At 40.5% G+C, this 17336-nt stretch overlaps 1 protein-coding gene across 1 annotated transcript in view; it reads left to right on the top strand.

The window, feature by feature from the left end:
* Positions 1-2630: 2630 nt before the first annotated feature.
* Positions 2631-17336, top strand: part of LOC146045091 (mucin-2-like) — a 71015-nt gene continuing 56309 nt past the window's right edge. Inside the window, exons 1-6 of the mRNA XM_083163774.1 lie at positions 2631-2755; positions 8340-8478; positions 8560-8673; positions 10315-10494; positions 15100-15339; positions 16821-16977. Of these exons, the coding sequence (XP_083019900.1) occupies positions 2631-2755; positions 8340-8478; positions 8560-8673; positions 10315-10494; positions 15100-15339; positions 16821-16977 (955 nt within the window). The remainder of the gene's footprint in view (positions 2756-8339; positions 8479-8559; positions 8674-10314; positions 10495-15099; positions 15340-16820; positions 16978-17336) is intronic.

Here is a 17336-nt window from a genome sequence, read left to right as displayed (position 1 = left end):
AGACCTATACCAGAAAAAATACTCCCCAGTGATAAACAAAATATCTATAACACTTGATGGATGGACACTGCTCCCACTGTCCCTTTTTAGTAGAGTAGCTGTGATCCAAAGCATTATCTTCCCCAAACTTTTTTATCTGATGCAGAAACTTCCTCTTAGTTTATCTAGGGCAGATTTGAGCAAACTTAACAAATTGTTACTAAATTCCTATGGAAAGGAAAAAAAGTAAACTTGCCCTCAGTAAATTATTGGCCCCAAAACGGGCTGGGGGACTCGGTTTACCTAATTTCTCAGTATACAGTATAACACTTTAACTTCATTCCAATGTATTGCTGATTGGCTGACGGACAACAACTCCTACACAGACTCCAGACTAGATGAGGCTCACTTCCACCCCTTCTCCCCGAGTGGCCTTTTACATACTAAAAAAGACAGACCAAACCATACTACTAAACCCACTTTTTAAAGACATATACATGGCTTGTGTATCAGTCAACAAAACCTTAATTAGAAACCTGTTACATACCAGTTATTTTCCCATTTGGGGCAACCCAGCATTTCCGCCACCCCTAACACAACCTTCAGACATTGGCATGATATAGGAATTTCAAACTCCTCCAAGGTCTTTGACCCGGGCGGTCATAGTCTATCTTTCACTCAACTGCAAACCAAATATAACATCCCACACAGTTTTTCATGTATCTACAACTCAGACACTACCTATGTCCCCTACATGAAAACCTACATGTCTCGACTGCAACCCCTATTCCTGACACACATATCCAAATATCGAATTGGGGCCCTCGACACCATGTTGACGGATACAACTACAGAAAATAGGTGGGGAAAAATATTTACTCAAATGACGCGTTACATACTCCTCACAAATTATTAGTAAAAACGACGAATACACTATGAAAATTTTAAGCTCTGCTTATTTACAAGAAACGCACTTCTGCACCATACACATGACATACATTTCACCTGCTCGTTATGCACATTTCGCTGACTCTAATACAGGGCACTGCCCTAAGTGGAGTATTACTTCTGCCTTATACTTTCATTGTTTTTGGGAATGTGGATACATCAAAAAATTCTGGAAAAAGCTCACATACTACATTAACAGCACATATCAATTACAAGTGGTCCTGGACCCTGTGGCTTGCCTATTAGTCAACTTCTCTAATTGGAATCTGGGTCACAATCAATCAAATATCATCCAGCTGCTGACATACTTACTCATTGGCTAAACAAATCTTCACCAACGGTCACTGGAGTACATAACAAATTACTGCAATTCATGTATTTCGATAGAAAATCTGCGACTGCCAACTCAGATAAAGGGAAACCCCTCCTTCTTCAAAAAATGGGGACTCTTCGTCGATACTCTAGACCCCGATGTTCAAACTCAAATCCATAAAGAATGGAAACACGCCACTCACCAAAAATACTAAGTCCATGGTTTTGCTACGTGATCTATTCTCTATTGGTTACACTCTATCAAGTACTCTACTTCAATTATTCCGGATGTCTTGGTCGCTCCCCTCCCCCCCTTTTTATCTCTCTTCCATCCCTAATTATTATTACCCTCTATGTTCTTACCTATGTCCTTGTGTCTAACTAATGTTTAAATCATTCCTTAGTTTAACTACGATGTGGTTTAATTGTTCTATTATAACAATGGGTCAGATTACATTAACCTGCTAAAACTTATCACAATTATTGCTGTAATTATTGCATTTGCTGATATACAGTAAGATACTCAATCTTACTACTGTAAGGGTATATTGTTTACATTGAAACTCCTAGAATCCCTAGATGTTGGCCTCTGGTCATAAGATAAACAGAAGGTATTGGAATTCCATACAGACTTCTTCAGGATGATTACAACAATCTATTTTCTTCATTCTCCTCATAAGCTTACCACAGCTAACTGAGACTAATGCTCAGACATTCTGATTGGGGATCTTGTTACCTTTAGTTTGTGTAGGAATCTACAGATAGCAACTCAATGCCCTCCGTGGATATTGTAACACCTCATGCACAGCGAGAAATGGTTCTTGACGTAGAACATATACCAAAAATGTTCATTCACTAAGATCATTGATAGCTCATGTATATGTATAATTGTGTTGACCTTATTTTACCATGCCGACATAATATCTGAATTGATGTAATATTCATTCTTTATTGAAAACTCTAATACAAAGATTATAAAAAAAAAAAAATTAAATTACCAAGGAAGCACTTTCCAGTTGATATAGTTCTATTAGTATTCATCATATACTGCAACCCTGCATCTTCCAAAACCTGTCTAGTTCCTCTTCCTTGCATGGGGTCGCTGCCTGCTGTGGTGCTTCTAGTACAGCTCTGGTCTGGATAGTAATGCAGAAATACAGACCACAATGTATTAGAAGCCCCACAGCAGACAGCAACACCCCAGGCAGGGAAGTGGAACTGCATGGGTTTCGGTAGATGAAGGTTGCTAGAATGAACACTAGTTATATACTGTAGTTATGTAATGTTAATTGCCTCTCTTATGTAATATTTGTATGATATATTATTTCCCTATATCCATATTCTCAATCATGGTGCCATAACAGTACAGCCCACTGTGCGCATCAGGCTGTATGTGCCCAGAGGGATTACGTCTAAGTGAAAATGGAACGTGCATAAGAGAGGAAGAATGTCCCTGTATTCACCATGGAATAAGTTATCAACCAGGAGAAACAGCAATATTTCATTGTGAAAATTGGTAAGTATATTCTGTTCTTGTAATAACTGGGAAATATGTTAAATGGTAGCAAAAAGTGCAGTTCTGGCATCTAGGAAAATAAAATATGAAACAAATAAATACTCAAGGAAAACCCACCTTACTAAAAGGCACACCCACTTAAGGGTACTCACCAGCGTTCTCCGATCGTGGGCGTTCCCGTTAATGCTTCGCGTCATCTGTGACGTCATCAGGTGCGCCCTTACGGATTCTCACCAGGCAGCGCAGACCAACGTCATCACGTTCTGCCGCTCACTCCAGCCAGTTTCCGGTGTATCAACATATATGCCCATGCGGCCTAGTTTATATCAGCAAAACAGAGTGTAGATTCAAAGACAGAATGGCTGCCCATCGGTGGGCCATCCGACAAGCCGTTGAGAAAGGGACCAGCGAGCAACCAGTTGCTCACCATTTCTCGGCACTCAAACATCCTATAATTCATTATGTTACCGCATGATAGATATCATCCTCCCTTCGGTTAGGGGTGGAAATAGGGGGTTAAAACTTATCTAATGTGAAAGCAGGTGGATTGCCCTTTTAGATGCCATCGCCCCCTAGATGGCTTAATGAAGGCATCTCTTATGGATGCTTTCTGCAATCTAAATAAATATCTGTATAGGCATCTTACTCCAAGCAAGCTCTATCCATAAATATCTACAGGCACATCATCTATGCTGTAGGTAACAGTACGGCCACACTTTGTCAGTACTGTTTAGCAGCATGTTCCCTTCTTTGATGTGAACGCACTTTACATATGTAACTATGGTGACGGGTGCACTTTGGTGACGTCATCATGAGCAGCCGCCGCTGCAACGCTGCCGCACGGCTCCCGCAGGCGCCGAGGGTGGGGGGAGAGAGAGCACTTAAATTGTGAGTTATTCATGTTCATTTTGTAACGCCCTGACAAATGTACACTAGCATTGAAACCTTGGCATAAGACCAGGCTTATTTATCCCAAGTGCCGCCATCTATCTGCAGTCTATATGGGAGACATGGTACATGTAGTCCCAATATGAGGATAGCAATGGGAGCAGTTACCTCCATTATCAGTGAGTGCCAGAACATATGGACGTATATATATATATATATATATATATATATACATTTATATATATATAGAAAAAGAAAGGGTACCCCAAATATAAAATGGAGCAGCACCTCTGAGAGGTCCCCTGTTAGACGGGACCTGGGGTTTAGAAATGCAACAATGGGTGTTCAGAGGGCGCTCCCCAATAAGAGAGCAATTTTTGATAAAAACATAAATTTAATAACACTTCAAAATGTCCATTTGGATCAGCACAATGATTCTTTTGTTCACAGTTGTCAGATGTCAGAAACACAAGTGACCCAACGCGTTTCGTCACACACGTGACTTCATCAGGGGCAATACGGACAGTAGAAACCTTTCTTTTTCTCAAGTTTGTGATCCATAGGGTCCTTAGACTGACTTCGATGTTTAGGGCTGACCAGAATTTGAATAAGTCGCCACCAATGTATAAGATCCTCTTTCACAAAATTATCAAGTATAGGTTTCACAATACAGACTTTAGCCGTGGTAGGGTGAAGTGTGCTGTGTGAGATCCAAACCAGGAAATGTATATATATATATATATATATATATATATATATATATATATATATATAAGTGCAAAAAAACAAGAGAAGAGACGCGACTATGAGCATATAATCAAAGACAATTTTACTGTACAATAAGGCTCACGTACATTGAAAGTTTAATTAGATATGCTTGCCAGCCTAGTAGAAACTCAGTCACCGTGGAGCCTTCCAGGATGTACAGGGCACCGCCGCTCAGCTGCAGACCAGAAGTGGAAGAAAGGATGTCACTCCGTCAGCAGGAATAAGCCACGCCCAACGCGTTTCGACTACGGTCTTCGTCAGGGGGTGTGGTTAACTCAGGTACATATCAAGCTTTTATACTTTATCCTATCCGCAGGTGCCGTCATTATACCATTAACTATTTGTTGAAGGCGCCGGCAAGCATTTAACAACATCAATTATAGACAAATTTACAATCATATATCAGGCAGGCTGACACCTGGCAGCAAATATATACACATCCAACAACATCAATTTCAGGATAAAAATACATAGATAAAAAACATATGTATATACATATATAATAAATAGAAGAACTACAAAAATACAAAAATATCAAAAGCTGAAAAACAGTTAATAATGTATATGAAATTTGGTGCCGGGTCTCAGCCTGTAACAACAAAAAACACATTAGCAGCAGAAATATTCAAACACTTATATCATCCATTTGGTAGGTCCTATAACTATTTAATTGAAAACTCTGTATATATAACGGTGAGCAGCATTCTTATAAAGACAATAGCCTAAGCAATTTTTTGGCATGTATTTATACATGAATAGCAGCATACAAAGACAATAAAGAGAAAATAGAGAAAATAAAGGCATGGTCAATTCAAATATTAATGAGATATGTCAACATAATAAGGTCGACACCACCACTGTGAACACAATGTCAGATCGCAACTTCTTATCAGCCCGAGGCACAGAGCACAGCTCAACAGTGTCCTTCGGACCAGACAGCTGACGATACAAAGACATCGATCAATCACAGGAAGGGGGTGATGTCGCATCCCTCATTTAAACCCCACGGGGCCATAGTTCCTAGCGTGTAAATCCAGAATGTTTCTCTTTTACTTAGTTTTTTCTGGATATCCCCGCCACACTCATCCAAAGTAACACGCTCTATCGCTTTAAATGTGTACATTAGTTGTGGTACAACACATACGGCTTTTAATCTCAAAAAACTTACTGTTATCATGGTTGTAAAATTTGTGTCTATCACGACTAGCGTGTCGGCAGATTTTACATTTATTACATGGGAAAAAACCTTTTGTTCTAAAATCTGAAAGCAGTAATGGTTGGCTGTGCTCAACCAAAGGTTTTTTCCCATGTAATAAATGTAAAATCTGCCGACATGCTAGTCGTGATAGACACAAATTTTACAACCATGATAACAGTAAGTTTTTAGAGATTAAAAGCCGTATGTGTTGTACCACAACTAATGTGGTCTATCTCTTAAAGTGTAGGTGCGGGAGACGCTATGTGGGCAAAACTAAGAGGCAACTAAAATTGCGTATTTTAGAACATGCTCGAAGCATAAAGAATAAGGTTGTCCTACATAGCGTACCCAGACACTTTATGAACTGTTGTGATTCCAATGTGTATAATTTAACATTTAAAGCGATAGAGCGTGTTACTTTGGATGAGTGTGGCGGGGATATCCAGAAAAAACTAAGTAAAAGAGAAACATTCTGGATTTACACGCTAGGAACTATGGCCCCGTGGGGTTTAAATGAGGGATGCGACATCACCCCCTTCCTGTGATTGATCGATGTCTTTGTATCGTCAGCTGTCTGGTCCGAAGGACACTGTTGAGCTGTGCTCTGTGCCTCGGGCTGATAAGAAGTTGCGATCTGACATTGTGTTCACAGTGGTGGTGTCGACCTTATTATGTTGACATATCTCATTAATATTAGAATTGACCCTGCCTTTATTTTCTCTATTTTCTCTTTATTGTCTTTGTATGCTGCTATTCATGTATATATACATGCCAAAAAATTGCTTAGGCTATTGTCTTTATAAGAATGCTGCTCACCGTTATATTTACAGGGTTTTCGGTACTTGTGTATTTTGGCGGCGCCCATCGCATCGCATACCATAACGCATACGATGGTATGCGATGCGACGCGATATCGTACGATAGTGCACGATGGCATACAATTTTCAAATTGTATGCCATTGTACATGGCATACAATGCCATACGATGCGATGCGATGCGATTTAACATTGTATAAGCACCCTAATGGGTGCTTATACAATGTTAAGCACCCTAATGGGTGCATACAATGTTAAATGCACCCCCACGCCACCCCCCCACTATAAACGTGAACCCGAAGCGTGGCGAGGGGCGACGGTACGCGTCCTACGACCTTTTCATACCCCCACTATCCACGTCGGCGTGGAGTTGAGAATAGAATAGTGTGGCGAGCGCAGCGAGCCACCGAGCCCGAAGCGTGGTGAGCGGACGCGGATACCTGTGAAGCCCGCGATGGGACGCGTTTACCTGTGAAGGTATCCGCGTCCCCTCGCGGGGCTCGCTGCGCTCGCCACGCTTCGGGCTTGCCACACTATTCTATTCTCAACTCCACGTCGATGTGGATAGTGGGGGAATGAAAAGGTCGTAGGACGCGTACCGCCGCACCTCGTGGGCTCGCTGCGCTCGCTACGCTTCGGGTTCACGTTTATAGTGGGGGGGTGGCGTGGGGGTGCATTTAATATTGTAAGCACCCATTAGGGTGCTCAAAAGCTCCCTTTAGGGTGCTTAAACGATTTTTTATCGTATAGGGGGTCAAAATCGCGTTGCATCGCATCGCATGCCATCGGGTACATGGCATGCGATGCAATGCGATCCGTTCATCGTACGATGGACATCGGGGGCGCCGCCAAAATACACAAGTACCGGGTTTTCAATTAAATAGGCATAGGACCTACCAAATGGACATATTTCTAATATTGTTAAGACTGCAGAACTGCATGATATAAGTGTTTGAATATTTCTGCTGCTAATGTGTTTTTTGTTGTTACAGACTGAGACCCGGCACCAGATTTCATATACATTATTAACTGTTTTTTAGCTTTTGATATATTTGTATTTTTGTAGTTTTTCTATTTATTATATATGTATATACATATGTTTTTTATCTATGTATTTTTATCCTGAAATTGATGTATTATAAAAATTGATGGATGTGTATATATTTGCTGCCAGGTGTCAGCCTGCCTGATATATGATTGTAAATTTGTCTATAATTGATGTTGTTAAATGCTTGCCAGCGCCTTCAACAAATATTTAATGGTATAATGACGGCACCTGTGGATAGGATAAAGTATAAAAGCTTGATACGTACCTGAGTTAACCACACCTCCTGACGAAGATGGATAGATATGCTTGCCAGAAACACCACTGCAGACAGTGACACCCCAGGCAGGGAAGAGAAACTGCATGGGTTTTCAAAGATAGCGGGTGCTAGAATAAACACTAAATTAGATCATGTGCCCAGTTTCAACAGGGCAAAGGTTTGTTTAAAATCTAATTTTGAATAATCCCTCCTTAATGGGAGGTTTCAAATAAATGTCACCATTTCCTCATCACCCAGCAGGTCACATGTTCCATACCAGCCAGCATGTGCACAGGAAAGTTCACCGAATGTCACATTTTCCAGAGAACCATGGTGATGCACTGTAAATGGCAGGTGGATGTTTTGTAACATAACTCCAAAATGATGCAAATTACAGCAGTGCCAATATTTTTCTCCAAATCTACAAACCAAGACCTTTAATTTGGTTATGATATTTACTGCTCAGACAAACAGCATGACACTAATAATATTAATATTAGATAGGTAGCTTTAAATTATTTATTTGCAGTATTTTTCTGTGTATGTTATATTTTACATTGAAATAAGTTATTATGCTAAGAAATACTGTACACTATTGATATTTCTACAGTGTATGCCGGAATAAAACTTGGGAGTGTGACATTATAGAAAAAGAAGGAATATGCACTGTATATGGAGAAGGTCATTGTATAACCTTTGACAATAAACGCTATACAATCAATGGAGACTGTGAATATACATTGGTTCAGGTACAGTGAGAAACTTCCAATGAGAAGTCATTAGACACCATGTACAATACATTTTACAACATTTTTTGTATACTAATTTAGGATTACTGCAATATTGATGATTTAAACAAAGGAACCTTTAAAGTTATCTCTGAGAACGTACCCTGTGGGACAACAGGAACATCTTGCTCTAAGTCAATAACCGTGTATGTGGAAGTGAGTATTGCATGATATATAAATTCCTTCTAAAAAGTGCTAAAAGATAATGTACTGTACAAATGATGGCTGTGCAAGGGATTATGGATCTTAATATTAGAATATATATTCCAAAGTAAGGTTGTACTATATATTTGACATCAAAGCTGACCTTAATTAATTGTATTTCATAGGCAAGAGTTTGGCTGCTGCCCCATAGCAGGGGTGCTGGTGGTGTCTCTGATCAAGCACCCCTCTACCAGCACAGAACCCATCATCCAGCAACAGCAGAAAGCACTACCCAACACCACTTATTCATAGCAATCTTCAACTTGGTACCCTGTGCCAGTAGGAACAGGGTGCAACAAATTTGAGCACCATAATAAAAGTCTGTGCGCTTGCTGGGAAGGGGTTACACACAATAGTGCACCCAATTCAAATTAAGCTACACACAGTAGTGCAATCTTATTTACATATCATATTATAGTGTCCCTTTTTCACATTACGTCATACATTGGCATCCCTTATTCACATAACCCCACACAGTAGTAGTACCCCTTTACCTTATACAAGTTATGCTATACAGTAGTGTCCCTTATTCATCTTATGTTACAAAGTTGTACAACTTTACCTTATACAACTTATGACTCACAGTAGTGCCCATGATGACACACAGTAGTGTCTGTTGCTCCTTTTTCCCATTCACCACACCATATTGCTCCTTATTAACATTCCAAGACAGCATATTGTGGAGCCACAAATAAAAATGTTGGTGCATTTTGCAAGAAAGTGTTTGATGGCTCCCTCCTTCTGGAAAAAGGAGGGAGCTCCTTGTTGTTGAAGGAAGTGGAGTGGCATCATAAGTAACGTGCCCCAATCGTCATCACACTAGGCTTTACCCCACACTAGGCAGAGCAGGCAGCGGATTCTGCCCCATAGTAAATCTGAGCCGGTGCTAGGCTTTGAATGCTTGCTCTCAGGTATTTGCCTAGTTTGCTTATGCCTTGGGATGGCTCTTTTAGACATTGCAAACCTTTTAATTATTGGGGAAATTAGTTTGGTGTTGTTGCCCACAAAGATTAGTTAGAAGGTTTCTAAAATATCCAAGACAAATATCATTAGTGCAAAAAGCACTGCTTTAATTGTATTTAAAGTCAGTCATACTGATGCATTCTTGCAAAATAATGTTGATCCTGAGGGCTGAAAACATAATTTCAAGGGAGTTGTACAATATGTTGATATTCAAAATGTTGAGACCATAATGTCGACATGTTCAACCAGAATGTTGACATTTATTAAGTTGACATATTTAAAATGTCACCAGATCACATACCAATATCGACATTGACACAATGTTGACATTTTTATGGACATATGCTAGCTTAAAATTAACCCTACACCTAATTGCATCCAAAATGGTACATGGTTGCGAGCATGGCATGGCTACGAAGCTAGCATGGCATGGCTACGAAGCTATTGTCAAGGCCACACACCCTTTTTGGGAGCATTCCAATGTTTCCTTTCAAGATATCAGGAGGTATAATGATATGGTGGATATATGACTTTTCCTAAAATTTTGCCTAAAATAATATGTTTATGCTGTTTTGAGATATCCGTTATCCATCTGTTTTACCAAATAAAAAGTTTGTCGTATTTATTTAGGACAATATTTTAATTCTCACGGAAGGACAGATAGAGGTTGTGGAAAGATCAAGTGACGTTGAGATACCTTACAAGTTTGAACATATGGGATTGTTTCTAGTCGTAGAGTTCAAGAATGGACTAGTTCTTACATGGGACAAAATGACAAGCATATATATTCACCTAAGCAAACAATTTAAGGTAAACTATAAATCCAATTAAATGTTAACCATTTGATTGCCAACCGTGCTGTGAGAGATGTGAAAAATATCCGCTAAAAATGCCCACGTGGCTCTCACAGTGACTGTTCTTTTTTTGATGCAGTGTTCAAGAAAACCTCAATTAATTGACCAGGTCATTTACCGACAATAACTAAAGTGATTCATATTCTTTCGACATCAGAGCTGGCATTTTTTGCAGATATTTTGCACATCTCTCACAGCAAAGTTGGCACTCAAAGGGTTAAAGTGTTTTTGCATTTTATGTATTTTCTGACCCAAACCATCACGGTGAGAGGAAGGACCCATGTCCTTCACCAACCCACCATGATGGTCTGTCTTCACCATGCTGAACCTTATTTATCGTGTTACACCAATTAATGCTCCTTGATAAAGGTCCATTTCTGACGGACCAAAACGTCGGGGAACATTGGTTATGCAATTATTTCCAAATTACAATGATGGAATCTATACAATAAACAACCTGTTATGGTTTCGGGTGTGAAGCCGTGACTGCTGTTTAGGACAGCCACAGCAATATACTACACTGACTCTGTTGACCCCCAAGGTGAGATGACTGACTCCTGCGGATGCTAGGCTTCGCCTGTAGTCGCCACGTTTGTAATAGCTAGCTAGGCCCGCTACAGCTCCGGTGCAAATAAGGATATAGCGTACTGCTGACACCCTTGCACACCAAGCAGAGGGTGGGAAAATAAAGATATGCTCAGGAGAGCCACAAGTAATAAGGAAATAAACCAGACCCCTATCATGGGTACTCACGAGACCAGGAACCAGCTGAAGAGACAGGAAACCACCACAGGGAAGAATCCCCTGGCACTGACAGGCTGGAGCAGACAGGCAGGATTCTGCTACTGAAAGTAAGCAGGCTGGAACTGACACAGGCCAGGAAGGCTGCACACTGGGCTGAGTGCAGGGAGAAATGAAGTAAAGACCTACAGATGGCTGGTGAGCTCCTACCAGAGCAGTAACCGGACAGAGGCCAGCTGGAAACAGGAAACAGAAACTAGCAGCTACCTGCAAAAAGTAACAGGAAGCTAGGACTCAGGAACTGAAGCTATCACTGGCAGGGCAGAGCTAAGGAGAATGCCTTAAGAATGGCTCAAGTAATTAGTTTTACATGGGAGAGATCCAGGCAGCTCCCAAGCTGTGATAACAATCTCTTTACCTCTCAGACTTGTGAATAAATTAACTTCACAGAATACTGAGCTGTAATGGCACAGACCTACCACTGGAGGCCACCAGAGAGTCAAATGCCAAACACAAACTGAACAGAACACAAAACAGAACTGAACCATTATTAATGGTTCCTAACACAACCATTGATTTTATTACAAACGGATCTTTATGTTATACTGGCGAGTGCCCATATCTCATAATGAGAATTGGACTATGTTAGGGGTCCATATGCTCCCTATGCATCCCTTATGGGCACTCCACTGTTGCCTATTATAAGTGAGAGTGCGGTCTTTCAATTGGAATATATGTAGTATATATACATATACACATATATAGTTAAAGATATTTTGGAACTCGGCAATGTGTGTTTTAAGTTTATGAATAATAAGACTATGAGTTATAATGTATAAAAACAGATAAGGAAATGTATTTCATCCAATGAGGGTGGTACAAAGAGTGCACAAAAAAACACAGTGTGAAAAGAAAGAATGATGAACAAAATTTTTTTATGTATAAGAACAAATTTCATACGTGGGATAAAAAGGTTAGAAAAGACAATGCTTAGCTTTTAGGTAGGGAGTAAGGTAGGTATCAGAAGCTGAAATGAGTAGTTGCTGAATCTGATCTCCATAAAATTACCTGGATTTAAAAGAGGTGCATCCAAATTTGTACATAATAAAGCTGTCTGTCAAGTTGGAACTACACACAAAAGCAGCCAGTATTTATCCTGCAAGCAAACAAATACATTCGAATTCCTTACATTACTGTATTTGAAGGAACTTTTTATTTTTTATAATATAAAATGTGAAAATTATTCAAATTAAACATGATTAACAAATAACAGAAACCTGAAATAAATGAAAACTAAAAATAATCATGAAGATGCCAAATGCTTTCTATAGTCTATGTGGTCACTTATTAGTTGTAATGGAAGGCATTTTGTAAAATGATTAGTTATTAAGATATAATAAATTATTAATCAAATCCTCATGAGAATATTTGCATGAAACAATATTTCAGTCTTGAAATAGTCTCTTTTGAATGTTGGGTATAGACAGTGTAGGACCAGAGCATGAAGGGCCCTCTGGTAGGAGTCCATTCTTAAAGGCTTGAAGATACAGTACAGTTTATCTGCCATATTGCTGAGTGTCTACAATGGAATCACCAGTATAAACATGGTGGTCACCATCTTCTTGATTACTGGGCACATTAGGCAAATCCACCAGGACCTCATAAAGGTCACCTGCAGAAATATCCACAACATCAGCTGACATAAAATCATCAAAAAAGACAGAAGCAGATGAATGTGATAGAGGGATGAATGAAAAATTGGGCTATGAACACCCAAAGGAAACAAAATATGACCAGCACATGGCCCTTTCTATTTTTGAAAATGAACAAGCTGTGGGCATGCAACTTTGTTGTACAATTTGGCAGCCACTACGTCAGGCACTTGGACAGCCACCCATGGAGATAAAGTACCAGCCAGTGACACTGATCTACAGATGGTGGTCATAGCCGATAAAGGGTTGGAGAGCTCTTTGCAGGAAGATGAACATCCAAATTTAGTGGATGTGGGGCCATGGCTACAGGTTTTAGAAGCTCCAAAGAAGTCTGGAGACATGGTCATTTTGAAAAATGCTGAGAAAAAGAATTGCTGCAGGCACGCCTAACAAAGATGAAGGACTGGAGCTCAAAATAGGTGTGGTGATTCCACTGCCATGTGCAACCAAATCAACCCAATTTTCAAATAACTAAGCTACCTTATAGTAGACACAACAGACCACCCACTAAAGTATACTACATGAGGGTAAAGAGATACCACTGCACTGCAGAGATGGTAAATGTGGGGTACCATTAGCACCTGCATACACTATAAAGGGCCCTTGTAACCCATGGCCACCACCTCCATATACATAGGGGGAAAATCCAATAAATAACTCTTGCCCCTAAGCTTTCTACCACATCAGCCTGCGGCAGCTTTGCATAGGGGATGGACCCCAGTAACCTTGAGCTCCTCACCACTCAGGGACTCTTCATTACATGGAGGAATACACAGAACCATGAGTATGGTGCTTTATGATTACTGGTCATACATTGGGCAGAAGCAGCCCACTTAGCACCAAACTTTCCAGGGCCGGTCCTGGTTGACATAATACAGTGGACAAAATGAGTAGGGTCCCCCTGTATTTTGTGAACCAGCACCAGGCCCAACAGCCAGCAGGGTAATGCCACAGCCGGGGGGGGGGGGGGAGAGACTTTTTATACAAGTCCCCCAAGCCAAAACATTTACCCCCTGATTGGTCAGCCAATAAAGGGGTCCTCCCCCTCCAGAATTTACCTGCCCAGGCTGAAGCCTGGGGCTGTCCCCGGGGTCCCTGGGAGGTGGGCACCAGGACGATGGTAATGTACAAAATAGATTAAACTATTGCATATTACTGTGGAACTATGAGTCCCAGCAAGCCTGCACCACATGCAGGGACTTGGAGAACCACAAGTCCCAGAATGTGGAGCATTAAAGGGCCCACGGGAACTTGTACAAGACAAATAGTAAAGTAAAAACACACACACAATGAAAGTAAAACCCCTTCATTGGGGGGGTCCCCACTTCCCCAGGATCCCTGCCCAGGCTGATCGGTCAGGAGGCAATTGCTTTGGCCAGGGGGACTTGTATAAAAAGTCTCCCCCCGGCTGTGGAAATACCCTGCTGGCTGGTTGGGGCTGGTTCACAAAATACAGGGGGCCCCTACTCATTTTGTCCACCATATATTGTGATCCAGGTCCGGCCCTTGGGCCTGGTGCTGGTTTAAAAAAATCTAGGTAACCCCAACTTGGTTTGTTCCCTGGTTTTTTAAAACCATGATCGGCTCTTTGAGCCTGGCACTGGTTATGTTAATGGGGCAGGGACCCCGTGCCATTTTTTTAATTATTTATTTATTTTTCACCATTTTTTTTTTACACTGAAGCCTGCAGGGATCTGACTGATCCATCCAGGCTTCTGCAAATACGGCTGGAAAATGAAGTGTATTTTCCAGGCATATTTTACCGGCATTTAGCGTCCATATCCCATAAATTAGGAATCACCATTCGAAAGAATGGTGCTTCCTAGTTGTATTCTTTCAATGGCGTATACATTAATATTCATATGAATACAAATATGAATAGGCGTATTTTCGGCATAGTAAATGCCGAAAATACGAAGATGCCTAAAATAGGCGTAATTAGCTTATACGAATATATATAAGTATATTTCCCCCACTACCTCTTAAAGAACATTTTTTTTTATCATTTATTACATTTTGTATTAAATACGTGTAAAGTGACAAATGAGTATAACATGTATAAGTCTAATAGATTATCTGATGCATTTATCTGATTTTTTACTCTCCAGGGAAAAGTTTGTGGTCTTTGTGGAAACTTTGATGGCAACAGCAACAATGATTTCACTACAAGAAGTGAATGTGTGGTTGAAGATGTGAAACAGTTCAGAGATAGCTGGAAAGTGTCCCCAGAATGCCCGGAAGTTTACATATCAAAAGACCCATGTCTTGTCAACCCATACAGAATTTCCTGGGCCCAGAAGCAGTGCAATATTATCATCAGTGATGTGTTTGCTAAATGCCACAGTGAGGTACTATACCAATGTATCTAGCTCAGATATATATATATATATATATATATATATATATATATATATATATTTATATTTATTTATTATCAGTTTTTATATATAGCGCACACAGATTCCGCAGCACTTTACAGAGTATAGTTGAACATTCACATCAGTCCCTGCCACATGTACACGCACACACAGACATTCTAGGGTTAATTTGTTAGGAGCCAATTAGCTTACCAGTATATTTTTGGATTGTGGGAGGAAACCGGAGTACCCGGAGGAAACCAACGCAAGGACGGGGAGAATATACAAACTCCGGACAGTAAGGGTCATGGTGGGAATTGAACCAATGACCTAAGCGCTGTGAGGCAGTAATGCTAATCATTACACCATCAGTGCTGCCCAGATATATATACATAGGTGTGCGCACATTGAGTGTTAGGGGTGCACACGCACCCCCTAATGCTGTTCCCACCTTATAAACACCTCCCTGCCGCTAGCAATATCTGCAATACCTTTTACCAAAGACTTTTGCTTTTTAGAACTGTATTCCATTAAAAGAAGCGCCCATCAATCAGTTACGTGTTTTGCATTATTATTTGTACTAGACCATTGTCATATCACTACATACCTGCGTCATCCATATATGTTTTTTACTTTATTTGCCTTTACTGTTACACAGAGTAATGAGAAGATTAAAACTGAAATAGGCAGGAGATTATGCTGTGGCTGAGAGACGTTTTATATTGTACTGAGTGCCAATAGATGATGGTAGACACGCCTGATTGACACACCAAATGGGCAGTAATAGACATGCACAACAGTGGTTGCCACACACATACCCCTTTGATAGTGCACCTCCTAATAAAATCTGCAGCGCACACATATATATATATATATATATATATATATATATATATATATATATATATATATATATCAATGTTGAAGTTTGGCACTCTCGGATACTGTGTCACATTGCCAGGGTGCCTTCACTAGAAAGTTAATGTAGAACACAGCATCCCCAGGTCCCCTGGGAATAATGAGCTGCACTCTCCTGACTTTAAAGAATATACATTTTTAGTGATGCAGAAAAAAGTTGTCACATTACAGTATGTCAAAGTTTCAAGGCCCAATGGCCTTTTCATCAGGACGGACAGTAGTAAAGTGCTAGAGTGATAGTGCAAAAAAGAATAAACAGAACAGTTCCATATGCTGACCTTATATGCCAGAGAAGTAGCATGAATCGGCTGTTCACCGAGGCAGGTGCGCACCGCTTCCGGGGGAGTGTCTCAGGGTCGGACCCCTAGGGACGTCAGGCCACACCTCCATGGGTGGGCCACCCACCACTCTGGTGTGGTTCTGATCCTGCAGCCCGGTTGAGGTACTTGCACCGGCTGTCAGGACGTACCAACAGTCGTGACCCGGGATTGACTACCCCCCTTTATATCATATAATTACCTTACTAAATTTTAATGCTGATATTTTTATTGCAGGTTGACCCAGAGAAATATTATGAAGCTTGTGTCAGAGACACGTGTTCTTGTGACATTGGTGGAGATTGTTCTTGTTCCTGTACGGCGATCTCCGCTTACGCCCAGGCTTGTGCAGAAGAGTGTGTGTGTATAGAGTGGAGATCGCCATCTTTCTGCCGTGAGTAAAGCTGTAAGAAAATAGATTTGTTACCTTAAAAATGTATCTTGATCATTTAATGCACCTGTACCTGGATATATATTACTGTACTTGTGTTTTTGTATTGGATACACAAGGAACCACAATTTCATTCTTTATTTTGGGTTGTAGTAGTGAGTAAATATTACTATTTTTATATCATCCCTTTAGTGAAATATGTAGGCCCTAAGGCCCATTTTTTAGTACATTTTCATCGGCATGGGCAAAAGCTGCAGCAAAACAGGTGAAAACGGCTGCAAATTCCTCAAAACAAATGAATTTGCAGCAATTTCGCTGATACAGTACACACGGTTTTCACAAAAAGGCGAAAAATAAACACT

The sequence above is a fragment of the Crinia signifera genome, chromosome 11 (assembly GCF_055691185.1).
Source record: "Crinia signifera chromosome 11, ASM5569118v1, whole genome shotgun sequence".
In the NCBI taxonomy this organism is placed as follows: domain Eukaryota; kingdom Metazoa; phylum Chordata; class Amphibia; order Anura; family Myobatrachidae; genus Crinia; species Crinia signifera.
This window is presented reverse-complemented; position numbering and strand designations above follow the sequence as displayed.